This window comes from Choloepus didactylus, chromosome 7, assembly GCF_015220235.1.
Source record: "Choloepus didactylus isolate mChoDid1 chromosome 7, mChoDid1.pri, whole genome shotgun sequence".
NCBI classification, from domain to species: Eukaryota; Metazoa; Chordata; class Mammalia; order Pilosa; family Megalonychidae; genus Choloepus; species Choloepus didactylus.
The window spans coordinates 114,251,126-114,272,813 of record NC_051313.1 but is presented as its reverse complement, the minus strand read 5'-3'; the positions used below and the strand labels follow the sequence as shown (position 1 = coordinate 114,272,813).

At 41.4% G+C, this 21,688-nt stretch overlaps 1 protein-coding gene across 3 annotated transcripts in view; it reads left to right on the top strand.

Moving 5' to 3' along the window:
• RNF8 (ring finger protein 8) overlaps positions 1 to 21,688 on the top strand; it is a 46,384-nt gene that overhangs the window by 6,244 nt on the left and 18,452 nt on the right. For all 3 annotated transcript variants that reach the window (XR_005218054.1, XR_005218055.1, XM_037844268.1), the window contains exons 3-4: positions 16,982 to 17,722; positions 19,919 to 19,981. Coding sequence is in view for 1 of the 3 variants with exons in the window: in XM_037844268.1 (XP_037700196.1) it covers positions 16,982 to 17,722; positions 19,919 to 19,981 (804 nt within the window). In the remaining 2 variants the exon portion in view is untranslated. The remainder of the gene's footprint in view (positions 1 to 16,981; positions 17,723 to 19,918; positions 19,982 to 21,688) is intronic.

The following is a 21,688-nucleotide window of genomic DNA, read 5'->3' as shown; positions in this document are numbered from 1 at the left end:
ATGCCCCCCAAAATGCTATTATATGTGAAGCAGTCTTGTGTGGGCAGGAAGCGTATTGGTGTTGATTGGGTTGGAGACTTTTGATTGGTTGTTTCCCTGGAGATGTGATCACTCAACTGTGGGAGAGATCTTTCATTGGATAATTTCTATGGAGGTGTGGCTCTGCCCATTCAGTATGGGCCTTGATTAGTTTACTAGAGCACTATATAAGCTCAGACAGAAGGAGCAAGCTTGCTACTGGCAAGAGGGACACTTTGAAGAATGCATAGGAGCTGAGAGAAGAGCTGCAGATGAGAGACAGTTTGAAGAAGGCTGTTGAAAGCAGATTTTGCTCTGGAGAAGCTAAGAGCAACCAAGAGTGACATTTTGGAGGAACTGCAGCCTAGAGAGGAATGTCCTGGGAGAAAGCCATTTTGAAACCAGAACTCTGGAGCCGATGCCAGCCATGTGCCTTCCCAGCTGACAGAGGTTTTCCGGACTCCATTGGCCATCCTCCGGTGAAGGTATCCAATTGTTGATGACTTACCTTGGACACTTTATGGCCTTAAGACTACAACTTTGTAACCAAATAAACCCTTTTTATAAAAGCTGATCCATATCTGGTGTTTTGCATTCTGGGAGCATTAGCAAACCAGAACAGCAGGTTTGCTTGTTTCCAATCCTAGAGGCTCAGGCCAGTCACCTCTGAGCCACTCCCTTTCTTCTCCTTCTGCCCTGTTGCTTTTCTACTGCCCCGCTGGTGATTCCTACCTTTGTTCTTCTATAGGCTCTGGCATTTGAAGTCTCCAGTGAGTATACTCCGAGTGAACAAATCTTGCTGTTTAGGGCAATTCAGCTTCTGGTTTTCCAGCAGCTAGAGCAGTGGTTCTCAATCCTACTTTTGCAGTTTTTACCTTTTAACTGGGATACTTTTTAAAAATACTAATGGTAGTACATTAAACTTAAGAGATTCTGTTCATCAAAAGGTACCATTGAGAGAGTGGAAGCCAAGCTCAGAGTAAAAAATACTCGCTACACTTAAAACTGATAAAAGACTTGTTTGTATTTGGATATATTCAAAACTCCAAATCAATAAAAAAGACAGTGTTCTGGTTTGCTAATGCAGCCGGAATGCAAAACACCAGAAATGGGCTGGCTTTTGTAAAGGGGGTTTATTTGGTTACACAGTCACAGTCTTAAGGCCATAAAGTGTCCAAGGGTACCTTCACTGGAGGATGGCCAATGGCGGCTGGAAAACTGTTAGGTGGGAAGGAACGTGGCTGGCATCTGCTTCAGAGTTCTGATTTCAAAATGGCTTTCTCCCAGGACGTTCCTCTCTAAGCTGCAGTTCCTCCAAAATGTCACTCTTAATTGCTCTTGGGGTGTTTGTCCTCTCTTCAGCTTTACCAGAGCAGAAGTCTGCTTTCAAAGGCCATCTCCAAAATGTCTGTGTAAGCTGAAGCTCCTCTCTCAGCTTCCATGCATTCTTCAAAGTGTCCCTCTTGGCTATAGCAAGTCACTCCTTCTGTCTGAGCTTATATAGTGCTCTAGTAAACTAACCAAGATACATGCTAAATGGGCAGGGCCACACCTCCATGGAAATTATCCAATGAAAGATCTCACCCGCAGTTGAGTGAGCACATCTCCACGGAAACATCCAATCAAAAGTCTGCAACCCAATCAACACCAATACGTTTCCTGCCCACACAAGACTGCATCAAAGATAATGATGTTTTGGGGGACATAATATATCCAAACCAGCACAGACCCAATTTTTTTTTGATTTTTATATATATATATATATAATTTTTATTGAGATTGTTCACATACCATACAACTATCTAAAGATCCAAAGTATACAATCAGTTGCCCATGGTACCATTATACAGCTGTGCATCCATCAATACAATTTTTTTTTTCAATTTTTAGAACATTTTCATTACTCCAGAAAAGAAATAAAGACAAAAAAAGGAAACTCAAATCATCCCATACCCCTAACCATGCCCCCCTCCATTATCGATTCATAGTTTTGGTATAGTACATTTGTTACTGTTGATGAAAGAATGTTAAAATACTACTAACTGTAGTATATAGTTTGCAATAGGTATATATATTTTTTCCTATATGCCTCTCTATTATTAACTTCTAGTTATAGTGTCATACATTTGTTCTAGTTTGTGAGAGAGATTTCTAATATTTGTACAGTTAATCACAGACATTATGCACCACAAGATTCACTGTTTTATACATTCCCATCTTTTAACTTCCAACTTTCCTTCTGGTGACATACGTGACTCTATGCTTACCTTTTCCACCACCTTCACATACCTTTCAGCACTGTTAGTTATTCTCACAACATGCTATCATCACCCCTGTCCAATTCCAAACATTTAAGTTCACCCTAGTTGAACTTTCTGCTCATAATAAGCAACTGCTCCCCATTCTTTAGCCTCATTCTATATCCTGGTAACTTATATTTCATGTCTATGGGTTTACATATTAAAATTAGTTCATGTCAGTGAGACCCTGCAATATTTGCCTTTATGTGTCTATCCTATTTCACTCAATATAGTATCCTCAAGATTTCTTCATCAACCCATTTCTTTTAGGATGGTTTTGTTCACACACCATACATTCCATCCTAAGTAAACAATCATTGGTTCCCTATATAGTCATGTATTTATGTATTCAGCACCATTGCCACTATAAGGACATCTCCATTTCTTCCACAAAGAAGGAGGAAGAGTCAAAGAAGGCAGAGAGATGGAAGAAAAAGAAAAAAGAGAGAGAGAAAAACAAACAAATAAAAAAACAAAACTTGACAAAAGCAACAAAAGGAAAGATAACATTAACCTGAAGTAGAAGAAAGAGTCAGACAACATCACCAATGCCAGGAGTCCCATACCGTTCCCCCATTCCCCACCCCCCCCATATGCATTTAGCTTTGGTATATTGCCTTTGTTATATTAAAGGAAGCATAATACAATGTTTCCGGAAATTATAGTCTTTAGTTTGCATTGATTGTATTTTCCCTCCAATCCCACCCTATTTTTAACACCTTGCAGTGTTAACATTCATTTGTTCTACCTAATGTAAAAACACATTTGTACCTTTTATTACAATCATTGAGCACCCTAGGTTTCCCTGAGTTACACAGTCCTAGTCTTTATTGTTCATCTTTTGTTCTGGTGTCCTACATGGTCCCAGCCTTCCTCTTTCAACTATATTCACAGTCATCTTTGTTCAGTGTACTTACATTGCTGTGCTACTATCTCCCAAAATTGTTTTCCAAACCTCTCACTCCTGTCCTTTCCTTTCTGTCTGTAGTGCCTCCTTTAGTGTTTCCTGTAGAGCAGGTATCTTGTTCACAAACTCTGTCATTGTCTGTTTGTCAGAGAATATTTAAGCTCTCCCTCATATTTGAAGGATAGTTTTGCCGGATATAGAATTCTTGGTTGGTGGTTTTTCTCTTTCAGTATCTTAAATATATCACACCACTTTCTTCTTGCCTCCATGGTTTCTATTGAGAAATCTGCACATAGTCTTATCAAACTTCCTTTATATGTGATGGATCACTTTTCTCTTGCTGCTTTCAGGATTCTCTCTTTATCTTTGACATTTAATAATCTGATTATTAAGTGTCTTGGCATAGGCCTATTCAGATCTATTCTGTTTGGAGTATGCTGTGCTTCTTGGATTCGTAATTTTATGTCTTTCATAAGAAATGGGAAATTTTCATTGATTATTTCCTCTATTGTTGCTTCTGCCCCTTTTCCCTTCTCTTCTCCTTCTAGGACACCAATGACATGTACATTCTTGCTTTTCATTTTGTCCTTAAGTTCCCAGAGATGTGGCTCATATTTTTCCATTCTTTTCTCTATCTGTTCTTTTATGTATAGGCTTTCAGGTGCCTTGTTCTCCAGTTCCTGAGTGTTTCCTTCTGCTTCTTGAGATCTGCTGTTGTATGTTTCCATTGTGTCTTTCATCTTTTGTGTTGTGCCTTTCATTTCCATGGATTCTGCCAGTTGGTTTTTCGAACTTTCAATTTCTACCTTATGTGTGTCCAGTGTTTTCATTATACAGTTCATCTTTTTCACCATATCTTCCCTAAACTTTTTGAATTGGCTTATTATTAGTTGTTTAAATTCCTGTTTCTCAGTTGAAGTGTAAGTTTGTTCCTTTGACTGGGCCATAACTTCATTTTTCTTAGTGTAGGTTGTAGTTTTCTGTTTTCTAGGCATAGTTTCTTTGGTTACCCAAATCAGGTTTTCCCAGACCAGAACGGTCTCAGTTCCCAGAAGGAAGAAATATTCAGTATCTGGTTTCCCTGAGGGTGTGTGTTAGAAAATTGGTACACCCTGTGATGCCTCAGGTCATTGTGCTTTTCTGCCCAGCACGTGGTGCCTGTCAGCCTATAACTCCAGACTGGTGTAAAGAGGTGTGGCCCATGGCTGTTTTCCTCCAGGCTCTGGGATCTGGTTCTGGATGGAAGGCAGGTAGTAGAGTTTGGCCCCACCTCTTTCCTCTTAGGGAAGATAGACCCCTAGGGAGAGGTCATTAGCATTTGAATAGACTTCTGCCTGTGCTGTCTTCACCCTTGTCTGGGTCAGAGCATTGGGAACTGAAAATGGCTGAGGCTTTCTCCACTGAGCCGAAACAGTGACAGAAAGTCCCCTTCATGGACAGTCCATGGCCACCCTCCAGCTCCCAAGGTCAGTCATCACCCAAAGCCTCTGTCTGCTTGTTGGGGGTTCACCGCTCGTAGCGAGCAGTCCACGCTTGTTAATTAAAACCCCAGTTGGAGCTCAGCTGAGCTATATTTGCTTGCTGGGGGAGAGCTTCTCTCCAGCACCACCAGGCTTTGCAGCTCAGGCTGTGAAGGGAGGAGGCTCCCAGCTTGGATCTGCAGTTTTTACTTATAGATTTTATGCTGCGATCCTTCCAATTCAGGTTGCTGTATGATGAGTGAACAGTCACGTTTGTCCCCCTGCAGTTATTCCGGATTATTTACTAGTTGTTCCTAGTTGTTTATTAGTTGTTCCAGGGGGACTAACTAGCTGCCACTCCTCTCTGTGGTGCCATCTTAGATCCTTACCAGATAATCCAATTTTAAAAATGGACAAGAGATAGACACTTCACAAAAGATGGTATCTAAATGTTCAATAATCATAAAATGTTGTTCACCCTCATTAATGACCAGGGAAATGTGAATTAAAACCACAATAGAATACCCCTACACACCTACCAGAATGGCTAAAATTAAAGCCTGACAGTACCAGGTATTAGAAAGGATACAGCGGGAAAAGGGAACTTTTACTCTTCTGTTGGGAGGATAAATTGGTACAACTGCTTTGGAAAATTATTTTGCATTTATTATATCTGTCTGTCTGTCTGGCTCTTGACACTGTATTTTCACTCCCAAAGAAATGTCCTTCAACAGGAGAGTGGATAAATAAACTGGAATGTTATTACAATGAAACACTATACTGTAATTAATATGAATTGCTATATCTAACAACATGGATAAATCTCACAAACATAATGTTAAGAGAAAGAAGCCAGATATAAAAGAATGCATAACATGATACTGTTTATAAAATGTTCAAAAACAGGCAAAACTAATGTGTGAGGTTAAGTCAGGATAGCAGTCCCTTGACTGGGTGGTGGGGAAAGGAGGAAGATGACACAAGGGGGGTTGCCAGTCATGTAGTATGTGTGGTTTTTTTAACCTGGTAAGAGTTACACTATCTACACATTGTGATTATTCATCTCGTATGTTTTATAATTTGTGCACTTTCTGTTTGTAAGTTATGTTTTAGTAAAGAATTTTTTAAAAAAATACTGACTGGTACACATCTAACAGAATTGCTGAGATAAAACTCAGCAACAACAAGTGCTGATGAGGATATAGAACAACTGAAATTCTCACATATGGCAAGTGGGAATACAAAATGGTACTGCTGCTTTGAAAAACAGTTTGGCAAATTCTTATAAACATACACTTACCAGCAATCTCATTTACCCAAGATATATAAAAAGTTAGGTTCTTACAGAAACCTGTACGTAAATGTTTATAGTGGCTTTATTTATAATTACCAAAACCTGGAAAAAACAATTGGGTCATGGATAAACAAATGGGTTCACCCATACCCTGGAATACTACTTAGCAATAAAAGGGAACAAACTACTGATAACCCAACAACATGGTGACCCTCAAAGGCATGATGTTAAGTGAAAGAAGCCAGACTCAAAAGGGTTTATGAATACTGTATGATTCCATTTGAATCCAATCTGGAAAAGGTAGAACTATAAGGCAGAAAACAGCTTATTAGTTGTCTGGGGATGGGGGAAGGGTTGACTACCAAGGGGCATTATATCATGATACAACTCTGTATGTTTGTATGTAAATCTGACTTTAAAAATACTGATGCCTAGCCCTCATCCCAGAGCAGTTAACTTAGTCTGAGGATAGGCCAGGCACTATTTTTTGTTTTAAACCTTTCCAGGTGATTTCACTATACAGTTGTCGGAAATAAAGCGGTACCTGTAAGGGAATAAACGCTCTCTCGGTTCTGGAGGAGAAAAGAATTTATTTACGATCTTGCAAGATGGGGCGTCCAGCCAAACACGCGGAAGGCTGGCGCCCCAGAGGAAGAGAATGGCGATGTTTAAATCTCCTACTCCTAATTCGCAAGTCCCTTCCCTGTTTCCCCATTGACTGGGTACTACAGAGGTTACAGCCTATCCGAGAACACTAACTAATTCATCTTTTGAGATTTTAATTTGTACAGCCAATCCCAGAGAGCCAACTAGCTCATTATTGAGATTTTGAACTGATTAGCCAATGCCCCCCCCAAATTTTTATTTTTTTTGCTGTGAGTTCCCGCCTCTGATACTACCTCATGTCTCTTTACATCAGGCAGATTCTCTCTTCTCTTTGTCTGGGGCTTGTTTAAACTGGTTTTGCCTCCATTTTCCTTATTCCATGCTGTCTCTATGTGAAAACAAAACTTATTCCTTTCTTACAGATTCCCTCCTCTTTCTTTTTTAAACACTTTTAGTTTTCACATTTTAGATTCTCAAATTTGCTAAGGGCTTTTTCACATTCCTCATCATACGGATCTTTCTTATTTTTGATTCTAGTGGTTTTGATGGGTTTTTGAACTAGCCTTTGAGCACACGGGATTATGTAGCACCCAGCTGTTATAAACATTTTGGCTGGAATGATAAGGAAAATTAAAATAGATGTTGCAATTCCTTTCCATTTCTCGAACCAATTTTCCAACCATTCTATGAGTGGGTTGTTAATGCTAGAATTCTTTTCTAGTTTCTGAAATAAGGCTGTTAAGCCTTGTAGGGCTTTGGTGATAGTTCCATTAGGCGCGGTATTATAGGGGATGAATGTGCGACAATTTCCCCCAACTATAGCACAGACGCCTCCTTTTTCAGCTAGCATCATGTCTAGGGCCATTCTGTTTTCCCATGCCATTCGGCTAGTGGCATCTAACTGTTCTGCTATTTCTTTAATGACATCCCTGGTATAGTTGATAAATTTTAGCTGATGATTGACATTTTTATTGATGGTGACCCACCAGAATAAGGACTATTTAAATTCTGCAGCTACTTGATTTTTAGCTTTAAACTCATTAGGAACTTTCTGGGGAACCCCTATACTATCTACAAACATTTTTTTATTGAAGGAACTAGGTACACTTTGTACATTTTTCTTTTCTCCTTTGCCTTGGGTTGGTACTTTTTTATTACTTTCAAATGCCAGGGTAAATGAGATAGCCAATTGAACCAGAGCACAGGTTCCTCCCCACCTTTCAGGTAGTGTTGGCCAGAGGATGCCCTTCCCACAGTACCACCAGAGGTCTGCTCGGGGTATAGTTAGGCTGGAGAAGTTGCCAGTACTATCCTTGCTCACATTCCATACCTGTGTACACAGAGCCATGGTACCAAGATCCTGGAGCCCTTCTTCCCATCTGGAGAGACAGGCAGAGTGGTTTCCGGGACCAAGGTGAGACGCTGGTATGGCTTTGACACTTCCCTTCTGGACTGGAGGGAAAAGGGAGGACAACGTACTACAACTTTCACCAGGAGTAGCATTTTGAAAGAGGAGTGTTATACATTTAAACTCCCTTTCATGCTTTTTCATCCCCAAGGGGAAGGGCATAATCTGAACAGTGGGTTGTTTGGTTGTACAAGCATAACAGTCACTTCTGTTTAGACTCTGGATGGTATGTTTGCCCCATTGTACCCAGGCATTTGTATTTCCATAACCTGTCTCTATTTCTGTGGTTTGCTTTAAGTCTTTGGTCTTAAGTGTTCTAATGACCTTGGGGTCAATTTGAACTGGAGAGTTAAATTCCAGCCAAGTTTCCCTTAATGGTTTTTCCTCCAACCTGGGTAAGACCCATCCCTCATACTGTGTGGTCCACCAAGCAGTGTTCCAAGAATAACAGGGGTTAGGTGTCTCATAAGTTATACTCTCAAATGTTCGCCCCCCAACAATCTTGCTTTCTATTTGAACAGTCTGCTTACATAAATGCTTATATTCCTCACTCAGTTGTTGCTGACGTTTTAGATTTTTACAGCTCATTACTTGACAAACATCAAATTGTACAGTTTGAGACTTTAAGCCTTTGACTACACTTATAACCAGCTTAGCAGAACCTGTTACTCCTTGAATATAGAACATTATGATCAGTATAAGCAATTTCATCATTAAGCTATACACAGAGCACAATGCAAACATAGGGTTTAATCCAGCCCTTCCTCCCTCCTAGTATGTTCTTTCAACTGTTGCCTATTTAAAGTGATCCTTAGGGGATCTGAGGTAGGAGTCACTTTCCAGGATTCAGGTTGAGTTGCTGGATACTTATCGTCTGGTTCAGGCACCGGTCCCTTCACTCGTGTGTAATGAGTCCAGCCTCTTTCTGCTGTTCAGACTGCCATCTCAGTTGTCAGCAAGACCTGATAGGGTCCTTCCCAGATCGGTTGAAGTTTGGATTCTTTCCACGACTGGATCAGAACCCAGCTGCCAGGCTGATGTCGATGGGCAGCAAATTCAAGAGGCGGGGTCTGAGCCAGCAGTCCACGGTGCCTGAGAGATGATAAAGTAGAAGACAAGGCCAGTATATAATTCTTAAGAAAAAGATCTTTTGTGTCTAGGGAGGGGAGCTCTCCAGTCCACCTGGGGAAAGGCAAACCAAAAAGCATTTCATAAGGGGAAATTCCCAGTTCTTTTCTAGGGGCAGTCCTGATTCTTAGTAGAGCTATAGGTAAGCACTTGATCCAAGGTAACTTTGTTTCCAAAACTAATTTAGAAAGATGTTTCTTTATGGTTTGATTCATTCTTTCCACTCTCCCAGAGGATGGTGGATGCCAGGGAGTGTGGAAGTCCCAAGTGACACCCAGGCTTCTCATGACATTTTGCAACACACGGGAGGTAAAGTGACTGCCATTATCAGAGTCTATATTTTCCACTAACCCATAACGGGGAACGATTTGTTCAAGGATAACTTTAGAAGTTCCCAATGCTGTAGCTGAGGATAGAGGATAGGCTTCCACCCATCCAGTGAGGTGGTCGACAATTACCAAAATATATTTTAAACGACCGATTGGTGGCATTTCAGTATAATCAACTTGAATGCTCTGGAATGGTCTCAGGCCCGGCTCTCTTCCCCCTTGTACCTGTTTTCTTAAAACCTTTTTATTAATTTTTTGACAAATTATGCACCGCTCACAGATTTGTTTAGCAACTGTATAAAGGCCTACACATCCAAATTGTCTAAGTACTACATCACACATGGCTTGTACCCCCCAATGACTCCCCTGGTGTAGGACTGCTAATATCTCCCTCATTATTTGTTTATTTAACATTTGTCTGCCATCTGGGAGAAACCATTTCCCCTGATCATTTAAGGTTGCTCCTAACTGTTTCAACTCTTTTACTTCTTTGGCAGAGAATGTAGGGACCCCAAATTCCTTAGGGATAGAGGGTATTAGGATCATTATTTTTAAAGGGGGGTAGAGAGAGGCCTCCTTAGCCTTTTCATCAGCCAACCTATTGCCTTTTGCCTCAAAAGTAGGTCCCTTCTGGTGTCCATTTATATGCACCACTGATATTTCTCTAGGTAAGAGTAGATTGGTTAATACTTGTTTCACCAATTCCCCATGAACCAGTTCTTTTCCTTTGCTATTGATTAATCCCCTTTCTTCCCAGATCTTTCCAAAGGTGTGGACTACCCCAAAGGCATACTTAGAGTCAGTATATATTGTACCATCCTTTCCTTCTAATAATTTGAGGGCTTGATTTAGTGCATACAATTCACAAGTTTGAGCTGACCACTTATTGGGCAATCGGCTAGCTTCTTTTACTTCACAAGTTATCCCATCCACAACTGCATAGCCATTGTGCCTTTCTCCTTCTAGGACTTTGGAGGATCCATCTATGAACAGTCTTTCCCCCGAGTGCAGGGGAAGATCCCTTAGGTCAGGTCGGACTCGAGTTTGGTATTCAATTAGGTCTAAACAGTCATGCTCAGGGGTCTCTACTTGCTCAGGCCCCTTCCAGAGGAAGGAGGCCGGGTTTAGGCTATGATCTGTTGTTAAGACCAAATCATCTTTTTCCATTAGGATTGCTTCATATTTTAAGATTCGAGAATCAGTTAACCATTTCCCTGCCCTTTGAGACAGAATAGTTCTCACTTGATGAGGAGTACTAACTACTAATGCCCCTCCAAAGGTTAATTTCCTGCTTTCTTCTACTAAAAGGGCAGTTGCTGCAATGGCTTGAACACACCCAGGCCACCCCCTAGAGACTGGATCTAAAACCTTCGAAAGGAAAGCCACTGGCCTTCTTTGGCCTCCCCAGATTTGGGTTAGGACCCCCAAAGCTGTTCCCTTATCTACTGTAACAAACAGGTGAAAGGGTTTTTCGAGGGAAGGAAGTGCTAGAACAGGAGCTTGCACCAGTGCCTGCTTGAGTTCATTTAATGCCTTTATTTCCACTTCCTCCCATTCTATCTTGTCAGGCTCTTCCTCTAGTAATTTTTGGTATAGCTCTTTAGTTCGAGATGCAAAAGAATCTATCCACAATCTACAGTACCCTACCAATCCCAGGAATTTTCTTAGCTCTCTTTTTGTTTGAGGAAGAGGCAACTCTACTATGGCCTGGATTCTTTCTGGATGGATTTTTCTTTTTCCTTCACTTATGAGGTGGCCTAGGTACTTAACTTCCCTTGCTACAAATTGCAGTTTACTTTTAGATACCCTTAATCCTTGTTCCCCTAAAAAGTTCAGTAGATTTTTCGTAGCTTGAGCCACCACTTGCCTTTCTTTACCTGATATTAATAGATCATCTACATATTGCAGAAGGGTGATTTCAGGTGGGACTGGAAATTTTTCCAGTACCCTCTCTAACTCTTGCCCAAAGAGATTGGGGGACTCCGTGAAACCCTGAGGTAAGACCGTCCATCTGTATTGCTGCTTTCGCCCATTGAAGGGATCTTCCCACTCAAAGGCAAACAGGTCTCTACTTTCTGGATCAAGGGGACAGGCCCAGAAGGCATCCTTTAAATCTACTACACTAAACCACTTATGATGGAAGGGAATTTTACTCAGGAGAGTGTAAGGATTAGGAACTACAGGGTGTCGAACCTGGACAATTTTATTAATGGCCCTTAGGTCCTGCACCATTCTCCAGCTACCATCTGGTTTCTGAATGGGGAGAATGGGAGTATTAAAAGAGGACATACAGGTTTCCAAGAGTCCATCCCGAAGGAGACCCTCAATGATGGGTTGGAGTCCCTGTCTTCCTTTAAGAGGAATAGGATATTGTTTCTGGCACACGACCTCCCCTTCCTTTTTTAACTTGATTTTAATTGGGGGAATTTGCAACCCTCCCCTGTTTCCTTCTTTTACCCATACCTCCTCCTTAATGTCTCTTTCATCTTCTTCAGTGAGCAGGGCCAAAACCTCAATCCGTCCATTCCTTACCTCTAAATCCAGTCCCATAGGTATTATTAGGTCTCTTCCTAATAAATTACTCCCAGCTTCTGGGATGTGCAACAAGGGAGCTATGATTTGATTATTTTCCCAACAAATGTTAGTAGGTTCAAGAATGGGAACTTTAAATCCCTCCCCTTTTACCCCTGTGACGGTGAGGGAATGCCAGAGAGCCTGGCCCCCTTTGGAAGATGATTTACAGAGGAGCAAGCTGCTCCAGTGTCTACCAAGAATGTAATTTCCTCTTGATATGGGCCCACCTTTAAATTTACTAAAGGCTCCCGGTGGGCTTCTGAGATGAGGAGCCTCTGACTCTCCTAGTCTTCAAAATTCATTAGCGGTATAACTCGACCCTCCTTCTGTAAGTCTGGGCACTCCCTTTTGAAATGGCCAGGCTTTTCACAATGATAACACCCTGCAGAGTTCTGCATTTTCCTTGCCCCCAAGTTGTCGGAAATAAAGCGGTACCTGTAAGGGAATAAACGCTCTCTCGGTTCTGGAGGAGAAAAGAATTTATTTACGATCTTGCAAGATGGGGCGTCCAGCCAAACACGCGGAAGGCTGGCGCCCCAGAGGAAGAGAATGGCGATGTTTAAATCTCCTACTCCTAATTCGCAAGTCCCTCCCCTGTTTCCCCATTGACTGGGTACTACAGAGGTTACAGCCTATCCGAGAACACTAACTAATTCATCTTTTGAGATTTTAATTTGTACAGCCAATCCCAGAGAGCCAACTAGCTCATTATTGAGATTTTGAACTGATTAGCCAATGCCCCCCCCCAAATTTTTATTTTTTTTGCTGTGAGTTCCCGCCTCTGATACTACCTCATGTCTCTTTACATCAGGCAGATTCTCTCTTCTCTTTGTCTGGGGCTTGTTTAAACTGGTTTTGCCTCCATTTCCCTTATTCCATGCTGTCTCTATGTGAAAACAAAACTTATTCCTTTCTTACAACAGTCAAGGTTGAGAACTACTAAAGTAGGTAAATCATCAGGAAAACGCCAAGAAAACATTGCCCTTTGGCTTTGGTTTTCCACTCTCCTCAACAAATATTGAAAAATAGCTGGACACAGCTTGAGTATCAGATGAACTGGTTAATGTATAAGGGGTGTGGGTTATCCTACTTTTCTTCCATTGTTGGCTAAGAGACATGGAGCAGGCTTTTCTCTGGGGGCCACTTTTCTGCTGCTGATGTTTTTCAAGCTGGTGATTATGAAAACCAACATGTAGCAAGCCTTGAACCGAGCTTGATTTATTTAAACCATGGTATTTTGAGATCATATCCTAGGCAGTACTTGATTGTTCCAAATCAGCCATGGGATTTTCATCTTTTTCTATAACCACCTTGCAAATAGACTTGACTCATGTCTACCGACCAAATTATACCACTAGGTGTCACTAAGGAGTGATGAATAGATAAGCAGGGATCCAAGGATAGAATGTGATGGGAAAATTTTGAGAGTTTATTTTCTAGACTGAAAGGGCTCTAGAGGAAGGCAGATTAAGGCAGAGAATCTAGTGGAGGGCTGCATTATGCCTTGAAAGTTTACTACAGCTTCTTAGAGATACCTTATCCTCTCTAGCCTTGGGCTTCTTTTGTAACCTTATTTATTTATTTATTTAACCTTATCTTTGCCCTTGAGACTTTTCTTAAATTTCTAGATCTTGGTATCAGGTGTCTTCCCGTGTCATATTACATTTCTGAGGCCTTTTTCCTGTTTGTCATCTAAAATTGATCATTCTGCTCTGAAATTGTTCTCAAACAGATTCTTCACCGTCTCCAGGCCTTTTTCCTGTTTGTCATCTAAAATTGATCATTCTGCTCTGAAATTGTTCTCAAACAGATTCTTCACCGTCTCCACCCCCTCCTTTTGTGTTTCCCTATGGGTTATCTCAAAAGTTAGGAGAACTGATAACTCACCATTGTTTCTCAGGCTGAATAGAAAGGGTGGGAGAAGGTTGGAGAGATGAGCCAGGTTAGGCACAAGGCAGTAGGTTAAGGCCAGTCTTGATGTATTTATGCCAGTATTAAACCAAATTATACCAGAAACAAGGGCCTAGTACCAAACCCTCCGTCTTCTGGGCTTTCTGGTCAGGTATTTTTTTTCTGGCTGAAAGTTGGTAGCTATAGTTGCTGAAGAAGGGGTACTTCCCAAATCTGGGTTCATCGCTTGGTACAGCCAGTAGAAGTCACATTGAACCAGGCTGAGAGGGAAAAAAAGTTGACTTATGCCGGCAGAAGGCTGGGGAAGCTTTCCCAAATCTGTCTCCCCGAAGTGTTTCTTCAACTGGATTTTATACCCAGGTTCAGAGACAAAGAGAGATAATCATTCAGTTAACATGCAACAAGGGTGATAGACAAAAGGCCGTTTCCAGATTTACATTCAAAAGCTGCTTTAGGTTACATTCCAAGGTTAATTTACAATTTCCTGCTTGCTTACAGTTTTCACTTATATTTTAAAAGTTACTGTTACATTGCCAACATAAAGATAAGTCTTGGCCTCAATTCAGATGAGTTCATCTCTGGCCTGCTCCCTAAAGTTAAGTCCTTGATATTAATTAAAATACCTACCAGTCTCTTATCTCTAAATCCTTCATTTGTTTCAAGTCCATTTAAGACTACCATCCCCATTTAGCATCCCTTAGCTAAACCAGCTCCACATGATATTCCTTTGCATTTGTAGGCTGTGCCCTGTAAACCCACATTTGCTTATATGTGTTGTCCTTTCCACAGTCAGCTGCTACAAGTTGAGTTTTTATATCTTTTGTTTTTGCTCTTAGTATATATACCTTGCAAGATCCTGAGCATAGAATTGAAGTAACCGTTGATGAATCAGTTAAGCCAGGACATAATAATAGTGAATGCTTATAAAATGCTTACCATATGCCAGCCACTGTTCTGAGTACATGACACATATCATCTCATTTAATCCACACAAACTCCATAAAGGATATACTATTATCACCTCCCATTTTTTATAGTTGGTGTAATTGGTGCATAGATGTCGGAAATAAAGTGGTACCTGTAAGGGAATAAACGCTCTCTCGGTTCTGGAGGAGAAAAGAATTTATTTACTATCTTGCAAGATAGGGCGTCCAGCCAAACACATGGAAGGAAGGCTGGCGCGCCCGAGGAAGAGAATGGCGATGTTTAAATCTCCTACTCCTAATTCGCAAGTCCCTCCCCTGTTTCCCCATTGACTGGGTACTACAGAGGTTACAGCCTATCCGAGAACACTAACTAATTCATCTTTTGAGATTTTAATTTGTACAGCCAATCCCAGAGAGCCAACTAGCTCATTATTAAGATTTTGAACTGATTAGCCAATCCCCCCCCCAAATTTTTATTTTTTTGCTGTGAGTTCCCGCCTCTGATACTACCTCATGTCTCTTTACATCAGGCAGATTCTCTCTTCTCTTTGTCTGGGGCTTGTTTAAACTGGTTTTGCCTCCATTTCCCTTATTCCATGCTGTCTCTATGTGAAAACGAAACTTATTCCTTTCTTACAATAGAGAGGTTAGGGCACTTGCCCCGAAACACACAGCTGTTAAGTGATGGAGCCAGATTACAAAATGCTTTCGTTTCCTAGGCTACTTAAGTAGATACCATGAAATGGGTTGGTCTAGACAATGAGAATTTATTAACTTACACTTTGAGGACAAGAAAATTTCCAAATCAAGGTGATACTTCCTTCCTGGCGATCCTTGGCTCCTCTGCCACATGGCAAGGCACATGGCAGCACTTGCTGGTCTTTCCCTTCTCTTCCAGGTACTGCTTTCAACTTCTTGCTTCTGTGGCACACTCTCTTCCTCCCTCCCCCCTTACTCCCTCTCTCTCTCCCTCTCTCTCCCTCTCTCTCTCTTCCTCTCTTTCCCTCTCTCTCCCCCTTCCCCTCCCCCTCCCTTCCTCTCTCTCTCTCTCTCTCTCTCTCTCTCTCTCTCTCTCTCTCCATTCCATTTATAAAGGACTCTAGTAAAAAGATTAAGACCCATCCTGAATGAAGTGAGTCACACCTTAACTGAAGTAGTCTCATCAAGAAGTCCTACTTACAATGGATTTCTATCCACAGGAATGAATTAGATTTAAGAACATGTTTTTCTGGGGTACATACAGCTTCAAACCACCACACAAACTCGGGTCTGACTCCAGAGTCCATGCTCTTAACCCCTATACTATGATTAATTGAAGTCATTAAAGTATATATTTATTGGGCATTTGTTATATGTGAGTCACTGTGCTGTTTTACATGCATTATCTCATTCTTCACAGGCCTAGTATGAGGTAAGTACATATGAAACTGAGACACAGAGAGGTTAAGAATCACCTAACACCATGCACCTAAGAAGCCCTGGGTGGTTCAGTGAGGCTATGAACCCAAGTCTGCCTGACTTCAGAACTCAAGCTCTTAACCACTATGTTGGATCACCCATGGACTTGTGTTGCTAGTAATTGGGTCAGATCACGCCTGCAGTTTGACAGGAGGTACTCATACTCTTTTTTGGTTTATATGTACTGGGAATTGCTGTGCTTGTTCACTGATGTGTTCAGGGGGCACATCTAGGAATAGTAGTTGAGTGCATTTCCTGGCCAAGCCTACCACATTAACCTCTTCATTAGATGATGCTTCCTTGATTGACAGCAGTTTTCCCAGTCATGGGCCACTGCCCCCAGTTTAGTACAGTAGGAGATATTCTATTTTATTTCTCCTTTAGTACTGTTGCATTTGTTTGAGTAGTTCATCCACCAGTAATCAGGGGATTCCTATCTTTTAAACAGGGAGTTCTCTCTGGATGCATGAATGTGAAGTACAGGTAAAAAGTCAAAGCACTGTTTGAAGAATGCTGTTTCTAAGATTGGTCATTTATGAACCTTTTCTATTTGTTGTCAAGGGTTTTTCTTCTGAAAAGGCAGAAGGTTTTGCAGCAGCAAGAGTGAAATTCCATTAAGAGGAGGAAATCCTGAAGCTTATTTTGTCTTTCCCTTTCGCCAGAGTCTGAATGGTGTTTGGCTGAACAGAGAACGTCTGGAACCTTTAAAGTTCTATTCCATCCACAAGGGAGACCATATCCAGCTTGGGGTGCCTCTGGAAAATAAGGAGAATGCAGAGTATGAATATGAAGTTACTGAAGAAGACTGGGAGAGGCTGTATCCCTGTCTTGCTCCAAAGAGTGACCAGACGATGGAAAAAAATAGGGGCTTGAGAACTAAAAGGAAATTCAGTTTGGATGAATTAGATGGTTCTGGAGCTGAAGGTCCCTCAAATTCAAAATCCAAAATAAGTAAAGTATCTTGTGAACCTGGTCAGCCAGTGAAGTCACATGGGAAAGGTGAAGGGGCCAGGCAACCCTCTGAACATCTGGATGCTAAGTTGACTTCTCTTGAGCCAAGTGAGAAGACTGCAGGGGCTCATATATACCCTGCCCTTCCCAAAGTCACAGAGCTTCACAACAAGAAGCAGAAAGCCTCAAACTCTTCAGCATCTCAGAGCAGGTTAGAGCTGGTTAAGGTTACCATGTCTAGGATTCTGAAGCTGAAAATACAGATGCAGGAAAAACAGGTAGCAGTTCTGAATGTGAAAAAGCAGACCCAAAAGGAGAACTCAAAAAAAATTGTGAAAATGGAGCAGGAACTGCAAGATTTGCAGTGCCAGCTGTGTATAGAGCAGGCCCAGCAGCAGGCAAGAGTGGAGCAACTAGAGAAGACTTTCCAGGAAGAAGAACAGCATCTGCAGGTACCACAAAGGAGGGAGACAAAAGTGCCCCTCCGGGGTGGGCAGGCCCTCTGCACCCCTAGCCAGAAGCTCTCTGTTTCTGGACCAGGGACCCACTGTTGAGCACCAGGGGCAGGAGATGGAATGGGAATAGAAAACTTTGAAATAAGGTTGTTAAGTAAAGGATTAAGGCTTTAGCATGCAGATGAGATCAAGAGTCAAAGTTGTGGTACCAAGATATAAAGCTGAGGCATCTCAGAACCAAGGTAAATTCAGGGAGAATTTGGATGAAGGTCGGGATGCCACAAAACCACAGTACGCCTCATTTCAACCAGTAGTTGTCCTCATGAGTTATCTTCTTCACTCTGTGGTCGAAGCCAAATTAGTTAGCCCCAAGGCAGTACACATCAGCTGGTTACTCTGCCCTTGTTTTACCTGGCAACTTCTTAGCTATAAGGGTTATTTAACTCTATAGTTATCCTTAGAGGTAGTTGGCTAGAAAGACAGAATATGTTTTTGTTTCTCTCCTGAGCAGCCAGCACAGGAGGGGACTGGTATACCATGACTCAGTTGTTGGGTTGAATGATAAGCTGCTTTCCACAGTACCTTTAGTAGGAAGGTAAAATATTTAGTGTCAGCTGTGTCAAGGCGAGACCAAACGTACCTCCATCCCTTAGTCATTTGCTTAGATGACAAGATCCCTTAGTCATTTGCTTAGATGACAAGCTCTTGCACAGAGCTTCTCAGCTAGAGCTGATCCTGGTCCCTGCTCAAAATGTCAGTTCCCATCTGGCAGGAACCAAACTCCCACCTAGTTGCTCAGGTAACCTTGAATGTCAAGCATTCCCCTTTGTTGACTTAGAGCTAAGAAGGGCCAAATCATGACTAAAGTGAATAAGTTTTTATCTTTTGTTTGGGTTGCTCTGGGCAGGGAATATCCAGAAGTAGTGTTATTTCTGAACAGTTTATTAATTTGGTTCTAATCCCTACTGTCCTCTTGATCTGGTAGTATTAGCAAAGGCCCTGGATTAAATAGGTCTTCATAAGGGTGTGCACTGGTTCCTTGGTTGTATCTTGATGCTTTCCTTACTCAGCCTGACTAGTTCCTGAAATTAATAGACTGTTTTATTTCTATATATTTAGTGAATCACACCTTCACCAGAGCAGAACTCTCTTTAAAGGCTAATGTGTTCAGGAACTACAGTTGCTGTTAACATTTGTGACTGTTTGGAGTGTGCTTCAAGTTGTAGTAGTGAAATCTTTTCCTGTACCAAAAGACAAAAGGAACTGGTTCAGAGAATTTCTCCAGGTTTGAGGATATCATATATAGATTGCTTGTAGTAAAGTGTATCCAGTCCACAGTTTATTAGCTCCATTTCCCTCTGCCCACAAAGCCCTAGGGATTTATCCTCCCTCTCCCCCACAGTACTTGTTCACAAGCTCATTTATGCTTGCTGCTTCACGTAGAATTTTTTTTTCTTTTGAACCACCCATGTTGCCTGGCACTATACTTGGAGTTCTGATGGTTATAAGGATGCTTAATAAATGTTTTTTGCCATTAAGGAATTTATCTAGTTGAGACAAAATGTGTTATACATGTAAAATAATCAGAGAACAGTTTCAAGTAGGCACATTAAAGGTGTTAAGACAGGGTAAATAATTCTCAAAGTAAAAAGGAAGAGGCCCAAAGATTGTTATGGAGGGGTGCTTGTTGGAGGTTGATGATGATGGGAAGGCCCTGGAAGGGGTATATGGAGGAAATACAGAATCAACTCAGTCAAGGAGGGAGGAATAACAGTTTATAGGCTAGAGGTGAGACCAGAATGAGATACAGGATGGCCAGAATTCAGGGAAGAAACCTGGTGGCTCTGGTGAGTGCCAGTGTGGGCAATTATATTTGAGCTTAATTGCATGGTGACTCAGAGGTCTCAGTTTACATCCTTTTGGAGTCATGGCATTAGTCACTGAAGGAGATATGGACCATTAGTCCAGGTTTTTCGAGAACAACCCAAATGGTAGATTGAGGTGTGTAATATTTGAGCTGATAACTCTACTCAAATCCCTTATTGCCAAAAGCTTGAAGTAAGACGGGAGATTTTCCGCCTGCTCCTTCTACTTTGTTGTTTCCAGATGCTCATGCTAGCTGGTCTGCTATGCAGGTAGCAGGATTTGCCACCCCCCACAGGGAAACCTTCCATTTTGTTCCTGATTTTGCAGGGTTTGGAGAAGGAGCAAGGAGAAGAGGACCTGAAGCAACAGCTGGCTGAGGCTCTGCAGGAGGTAACTTATCTCTTGCCACTGTACTAGATTATGGTGGACTGCAGAGTGGGGGCAGCCAAGTATTGTGTGGCGACTGGCTGCCTCTGCTGTTTAGCCCACATGCTTGCAGCATCTCCAGTCTGTAAATAGAGCACATGGTAGCTGCTCACACCATCAGGTTGGAGATTTGGAGCCTCACAGACATGCCAGACCTCAGCATGAAAACTTACATCTTCATCTGAGCAGAAGTTGCTCTAGTGAAGATGGAATGGAGCCTGTAGCAATTACAAGGCTCTCTGGGGAAGTGGCTGCACTTCCAGAAAGATGAGGACAACAGGGGGGGATATATGAGCTATGACTTGGCCACCAGAGCCTGTAAGGGCCTCTATTACCTGGCTGTTTTCTGAGCTGTAGCCATCTAGAAACCATTCGAGAATGTTTCAATTAAGCATTTTAAGTCAGGCTGAAGAATGTGCAGTTTAACAGCAAAGCATGTCGATTTACTTTAGAGCAAGGTACACAGGAATAAAATTTTCTTAAAAGATTGCCTGTAATTTATTTCATTTAACTTCACTTCTTTCATTTGATTATTTGATAATTTTTATAGGCTCTTTTGCATCTTTAAAATTTGTTTTGTTTCCTCTATTTTATGTATTATGATTAGTAGTTGGCAAGTTTAGTGGGATGGTTCAAATCTCCTTGAGAAGAGTAAACAATAGAATTAGGATTTGTTCAGGGGAATTTATCCTTATATTCTTTTATTGCATAGCTACCTCCCAACCTTCATTGTTAGCATGAGAGGATGCCTGCTTTGATTTCCTTGAGCATGCACAAACAGCCTTGGGAAAGAATTAGGTAGAAATTCAACTTTCTGGAATTTTCTGAGCTTTTTTTTTTTTTTTTTTTTCCTAGGGTAGGAGGTTAGGCATGTTCCCCATTTGGAGTTTTCAAGCACTGTTAAATTAATATTCAGATACTGTTTTGAAATTGACTGGAAAAGAGTAAGGTTTTGCTACTTGGAAATCCCCATTATTAAATACCCTGTACCCTGTCCCTCTTCTTTCCTGGGAAGGCAGGAAAACACACCCATCATTTAGCATAAGGAACTTGGCCAGTCTGAATAGGCTAAAATGTGGTATTTTTAGTCTGTAGTTCTATACTAACATGTCTGAGGAACAGGCCATTCTCTCTGCTGCAACACTGGTTGCTTTTCAGCCTAACCTGTTGGTCCCTCTGAAGCTGTTCTCTTATTTACCAGGCCATTATGGGAACTTGCATTTCCATAGAGTTTAGAAACCTTCTCTGAATGCTTTCATACCTGTTATTTTGTTTCCTTATCAACACTGAGGTAGGAGTGGCACCTGTTTTCCAGTTTATAGATGAGAAAGTTAAGGCATGCACATCTAATTAGTGGTCAAGATGACGACCCAAGCCTTCTAATGCAACTTTTTTTTCAGGAGACTGCCCATTTTAAAATTTGTTTCTTGGGTAATATTTTTAAAATACCTACTTTTATTCCACCTTCTTTAAAAAAGGATTTGAGGTGAAATTTTAATGTATAAGCTGTATTTAAGCATGAGAGCTCATAAATTATGTTTCATGAAAGTGGAGCCTCTTGATTTGGTGTAGGAAGTTTGTCATTATGAATGACCTGTTAGGTCGTGGGTGTGCCAGCTTCCACAAGACACTGGCAGGGTTCAGGTGGTATTGTATTGTGAGCATATAGTG